Here is a 6,850-nt window from a genome sequence, read left to right as displayed (position 1 = left end):
AAAATTTATTTAAAAAAAAACTCTTCATTTTTATAAAACTTTTTTTATTTCAAAAAAAAAAGTATAATAAATAGTAGTTGCACATCATTATAATAACTTTTGAATTTGTTTGATATTAACTTTACGTTTGATTTTATAACTACATTTGATTGAAAATAAATTGTAAAAATCTGGCATCTAAACTGTAATAACATTTATTGAATAAGCTCTATTCTGTTTGTAATACAAGTTTTTTTGCTTTTTTCTTTTCTAACTCTTCTTCTTTTTCTTTTTCTATTTCCTTAACATACTTGTCTATATCTTCTGTGCTTAGAAGTCGCATCGGTTCGCCATTACGCATTACAGCCATTTCAATATTTTTACCACCAGTTTGAACAACCTGAAAGATATTGAAACAATTTAAATTAAATAATGACATAAAGCTCAAAATTGTTATTATTTTAATAATAAATTACTTTAAAGAAAAATCCTGACCTCAAGTAAAGCTTTTAAAGCAAGTTTAACGATGCTGTCATCATTGTCTGCTTCTTCATCTGAATAGTTTTTTTCTAAATACTCTTGTACTGTTTTAGAACTTCTTCCAATGGCATTGGCCTAAAATGAAGAAAAGAAACACTCACATGCAACTTACATGTGTAAATATGTACGCATGTGTAAATATGTATGTACTGTTAGAGGTCGGCATCAAGTCGGCAAAAAAAATTTGACACGAAATGATAATCATAAAACATAAAAACGAGATCGGCAACTTTTTACCGACCTCATGTATGCATGTATGTATGTATGTGTATATATATATATATATACATATATATATATATATATATATATATATATATATATATATATATATATATATATATATATATATATATATATATATATGCTTATGAAAATGTAACAAATGTGCAGAACATGCACATTTGTTACTCTTTGTATAAATGACTTTTTCCAATGCGCACAAACAATATATAAAAATCATCTGTGTAAGCTAGTAAGCTCAGAACCTTCCATTCATGATATGTGCCAGAGGGATCAGTTTGATATAAATGTGCAGAACCATCATCATCAAAACCAACAATTAACATGCTAATACCGAACGGACGCATACCATTGCTCTGTGTGTATTTCTGAATAAAGCACAATCAAAAAAATTTTAACTCTAAACAGTCAAAATAAAAAATAAAAAATATTAAAACATTTTGAAACTTTAAACAAAATTTTTTTGAATTTTTAAACTTACTTGCTTGAGACTAGCAATATACCGAGTTATATATTCTAATGAAACTGGATCTTCTACATTTAGTTTATGGCTTTGACATTCAACACGAGCTGCATTAACAAGAATGCGAGCATCTGCTGTTAAACCTTTATAAAAAATGTTATATAATGAAATTTTGTTACAGATTTTTTTTAGAAGTTTACTGATTGACTTGTGCATAAGAAAGAATAATACCCATCGACATGCAAAGGCTAAAATTTTGTATGAAAAAGTATAAAATAAATATATAGAAAATATAAAGAATATGTTTAATTGCAAAAATGCTGCAATCATTTTTCACTTACAGTTTTTTAGCACAAATTGTTAAAAACTTTTGTTAAAACCATTTTTCTTCGCAAAATGCAAGAGTTGTTGCAAATTGAAACAACTTTTGCATTGCACAATGCAAATGAAAACTTTTCTCCTAACCTCTTGTGATAAGAAAAAAAAATTTTAAAGAATTTTATTTATATAAAACCTCTTATTTATCAAATATAAAAATATAGTTGATTTTTGTTTTAACTTAAACTCCGTAAACAGACAACACTGTTTGTAATTTATAGCAAGCTTAAAAAAAAGTGCAATCCAGAGAGTCATTATTAGGCTGGCATAAGCATTTTAAAAACTTGTTCTTCATCCTAGGAAAATAGTGTTTTTATATTATCTATATTTCATTACTCCGTCAGCCAATATCCTTGTGGTAGTAACTTGGTGGAGTCCATCTGAACATTTGCAACTATCTATATTATTATTAGTATACTTTAACTATTCTGTTTACAGATATTTAATGCGTGCACATACACTTATATACATACGTGTTATTATTAACTTCGATTAATCGACTAAAAGTTGACAAGTTAAAGTCAAAATTAGTCAATTTTGAAAAATCAAATAATTGATTTAATCGACTATGAATTTCCTACTAATCAACTAAAAGTCAATTAAGTCAAGTAATAATCTTAAAATCCTGATATCTTTTTATTTGAATTAATTTTTCAACTCTTTATTTGTTCACTTAATAACAATAGCATGTACTATTATAACTATAACATGTTTTTTGTTTACTCTCTCAAAATTTTATTTAATTTAACTATTTCACAGCAATACTTAACTAAACTTTCGGTTATATATTTCATTTAATTTTTTTTGTTGTTGTTTACTTTAGGCTTGTGATATTTATAAATACTTTCATTCCTATTTACAATAATATTTCAAATATGATTGCATAGAATTTTTGATACTTAACTTTTTTTTCTTGATATTTTTTTATGATATTTTTGGATATTTATTTAAATATATTAGTCGATTTATTAGACAGTCGAATTATTAAAAAGTTGTAAGAACACTATTGATTATTAATTTTATTATGGCTGTTATTGATTACTAGAGAGCCTAAAGACTCAGAGAGTGGACAAACAGAAAACGGTGGCCATGTTTTTTGCCAAATTAGCGCATGACAAATGAATTTAAGTAAAAGCAATTGTGAAACACAGTATTTCTAACAAAAATTTGCTTTGAAAATTTAAATATTTTATGTTGTTTTTTTTTTGCAGTTTTTTAATAAAATTATTTATTAACAATAATTTATTTAGCAAATAAATAAATTCTTTAAAAAAAAACCGACAAAAAATTACTTGTAATTTATAAGTAACTTAACAAAAGTTTAGACCTGACAAAAGTTTTTCAAGCTTCAATTAAAATTAATGAGAATTAGGATAAAAGCTAAACTTTTAATTTGTTCATTAATTGACTTTCTCTCAAAGTATAGAACTATAATTCTTTTAGGAAAAAAGCTATGGCTAAAATGATCTGAGTATTAATTAGGAAAAATAAACTTCCCACATTGTGCTCTTTGTATGTAAACATTGCATAATCAGCATTTACTCTATTTTAAAAAAAATAAGATTCAAAACAAATTCGAAAAATTCTTTAAATTTTTTTAACTTGAAAAGTTGTATATATCTTTTGCACCATAAAAAAACAATTTTGCTCAGCATTACTCTAGATTAAACTTGACGTTTTATCCAAAACTTTGAGTAAAACAATGTGCTCCTTATTTTGTTGGAATGTGCACCTTGGTATTAATAAAGTCAAGAAAACACATTAAGAATTGATGGTCATCATACTATATTGTAACTGCCCTTTGACAATTTGTTTAAATTTGAGTAACACAAATAAGTTTCAAGTCATTTTTGTATTGAAAAGTTGTAGGAATTACTTGTTTTATAAATGTACCAGTTATAAATACTTTTTTAGTAGTTTTAGGTAAATTGCAATTTCATATTAAAAGTTTTTTTTTTCAAGAAGAATATTTGTGTGTTGACAAAATAACACCAGATGGAATAAGTTTCCACCTTAATTTTCTACTGTAAATAGAAAATTTGTAAATTTTCTAGTGTAAATCATTTATATAATTCAGTTAAATCAAGCAGTTGTGAGTATAGAATCATATTTTTTTATTTGCAATAAATTTTAATCTACAACTTACATAATGATTTATTACAATATAATACCCTTGATACTTTTGTTTTGTTGAAATGTTTGTCATCAAGATGGTAAGTTTATAAGTAAATTTCAAATCCATATTTAGAATGTCAACAAGTTTGTGCAGGAATTTTGAATCTATAAATTAGTGATAGAAGTATATACTTTTTTGAATCTTAGCTGTAATTACTATTAGCTGTAACTTAAATCCATATTCAGAATGTCAACAAGTTTGTGCAGGAATTTTGAATCTATAACTAGTGATAGAAGTATATATTTATTTTTTGAATTCCAGTTGTAGTTCTGAAAAGTTTGTTAGACAAGTATTACAACAAGTTGTTCTAATGAATTTTTAGCACATTTGCTAAAAATTCAATAGAACAACTTGAGTCACATGGATATTTAAACTGGAAAAATTATAACTTAAAGTACAGTTTATGTTAAAAGATCTCCACATTGACTGGTTATTTGTACCTTTATAAACAGAACTTTCACTATAATAACATGCTACAGTTTATTTTCAGTTTGTAGATATTCCTCTAAGCATAAAATCTAAAGTATGGTTAGCTCGGCCATAATGTTAAGGTAACCTAACAATTCCGTAGTATGAGCTTGATATGTATCATAGTTAAAACTTTCAGTTATTGACATTTCATCAAGAATTAAAGCGCTTTTTTTTTCATGAATTTTTATTACATTCACATTAGTTTACATAAACTTTTACAAATATTTTTAAAAATTTAGTAGCAAGTTAACTCGCAGTTTGGCAAAAACCATAAAAATCGACTATCCAATCAAAAACAATCACACATATGTCCGCTCTCTGAGTATATAGGCTCTCTGATTACTATTATAATAATAGTACTTTTATCTAAACAGCAAGGTTTTTACTTAAGATTAGTACATGTACTCTTTGTAAATAATCATGATGTGCAACAGTTATTTCAAAAATTAACTGATTGATTGCAAAACATTCATAGATTTATGAGGTCTCAAACATAAAAAAAGATTAAACATCTTTTACAGGTTGTTATTGTTTTCTGAAAAAAACTTTGGAACAATATTAATTTAATGTGAAAACCTACATTTTAATACATTGAATAAAAAAAAACTATAATCTCTTTATTGTTTTATTATATTTATTTTATATATTATTACTTTAAATCAATTTCATTAATGAACTTGAGTAACTGATACATACCTTGCATCAAATAAATGATAATATTCAATTCATTCTTCCTTAAAAATTTAATAATCAAAAAATCTTTTGAACCCTATTTACTTAATACACTCAACTAAATCTTTTTTATTTTCTTCTAAAACCATTTTATAGATTTTTATTTTAAAGATTATAAATTTGAGCTGAGATTCTCTTTATCAGTATTTGAAAAACAAAAATGTAAAATCACCAGATAAATTATTACAAAACTTTGTCTTCCAAATTTAAATAAACAATTCAATATAAATTGTCAAATACAAATTCAAATATTAAGTAAAAAAAGATATGACAAATGCATAATGATATAACATTATATGACTGTGACAATATAAGAATGATGACTGTTATAAGACAATATGACAACTGCATGATGAAATAATAGTGACTGATACCCAACTAAAAATGTAAAGTTATAACAAACAATAATAATTCATTCTGATTTGGAGTTATAGAGTATAGTTCATTCTGCTAAGTAACAGAAATGTTTTGTTTTTATTATAAATAAGTTTCAGTTATAAAAGTTAATAAAGCACTAAATTACTTTGTTTCAATAATTAATTGTTCAATCAAATAGTAAAATATACTTAAAAACAAATATATTAAATCATAAATAAATATATCAAATCACTTTAGCCTCCACACATATTTTTAAGATAAAAGAATGTTTAATTACTGCCTCTTTTTATTTTTATTTTGAACATAAAAACTAAAACATTTGCTTTAGTAGTTAAAATATTATTCTGTAAACTAATTAGAATGTTTTGGAGTTTTAAAGTTGAACCCCAATGATTCTCTGAAAAATTTTTCTGTTTTATTCGATTTCAATAATTCAAATACCTGCAAATGCCAAGAAAACGTGATCATCTAATGGACAGATTTTGCGTACTGTTCTGGCTTCTTGTAATTTAGCAACTGACTTTCTTTCAACTCCAAGTGCTACAATATTAGTTCCTCTTACCCCAACCTGATTTAAAAATGTAAAATTAATATTTCTTTCAAACCATGAATGATTTATAAAATTTATAATATTCAAGAATCTTAAAAATAAGAAAACAATAGGAAAAACATTAGTTATTTAAAAAAAAAAACATGAAAAGAACTAAATTTTTGTTTTTTATTTACCGCAGTTGACCCTTTCTTCACAGCTTCTTGAGCATATTCAACTTGAAAAAGATGACCATCAGGAGAAAATATTGTAATAGCTCTGTCATAATTTGCAGACATGTTTTTGGAAACTTTAACTAGTGGTTTCTATTTAAAAAAAGCATTTTTCTGTTATATGCATCCCAAAGAAAACATAAAAATATGCACAGTAAGTAATATATCATTAACTTGATTCTAATCTACTAAATTCAAAATTAATATTGAAGCTGTGTCACTGTGACCTTTATAGTAAACAAGATAAACTGTGATAAATTTTTATATGAAAAAGTAGAATACAATATTGGTATTCTGCTGAGATTTAAAAATGGAACACAAAAAATCAGTCTAAGCGAAGGTAGCATCTATTTTATTGATGTATAGTAGAAATTAAGTAGAATTAAGTAATAAAGTAGAATTAAGAAATAAAGTAGAATTAAGATAAAATTTATTTATATTTAAGCGGCATCAAAGTTTTGGTATTTTCCTTTTTAAAACTGATGCGTCATATCGAGTGCATAAAATCCGTTTTATAGTCGTTCGGAAGGTTAACACGCGCACGGTTAAGATTAGGTTAACTCTAAATTATCGCACACTTTTACCAGCGATGGATAACGTCAAGTTTTGAATATTGGTTTGAGGGGAACTTAATTATATTGCTTGAAAAATTTTGCCTACTATATATCTTTACTACAGAAAAAAAAATTGACTGATTGAATATATTTGAATTTTATCATTTATTTACA

The 6,850-nt window shown here is 25.0% G+C and overlaps 1 protein-coding gene across 1 annotated transcript; it reads right to left on the bottom strand.

Annotated features, from left to right (window-relative positions):
- Positions 1-178: 178 nt before the first annotated feature.
- LOC136071998 (proteasome subunit alpha type-7-like) lies at positions 179-6,265 on the bottom strand. Its single transcript, XM_065819127.1, has 6 exons — positions 6,087-6,265; positions 5,802-5,928; positions 1,244-1,368; positions 1,008-1,130; positions 475-594; positions 179-379 (listed from the first exon to the last, which is right to left on the bottom strand). Exons 1-6 carry the CDS (start codon positions 6,186-6,188, stop codon positions 209-211), a joined length of 768 nt encoding a protein of 255 aa, XP_065675199.1. The 5' UTR covers positions 6,189-6,265; the 3' UTR covers positions 179-208.
- Positions 6,266-6,850: the final 585 nt, after the last annotated feature.

Source organism: Hydra vulgaris, chromosome 15, assembly GCF_038396675.1.
Source record: "Hydra vulgaris chromosome 15, alternate assembly HydraT2T_AEP".
Lineage (NCBI taxonomy): Eukaryota > Metazoa > Cnidaria > Hydrozoa > Anthoathecata > Hydridae > Hydra > Hydra vulgaris.
Note: the sequence above shows the minus strand (reverse complement) of the source record. Positions and strands in the feature narration are given on the sequence as shown.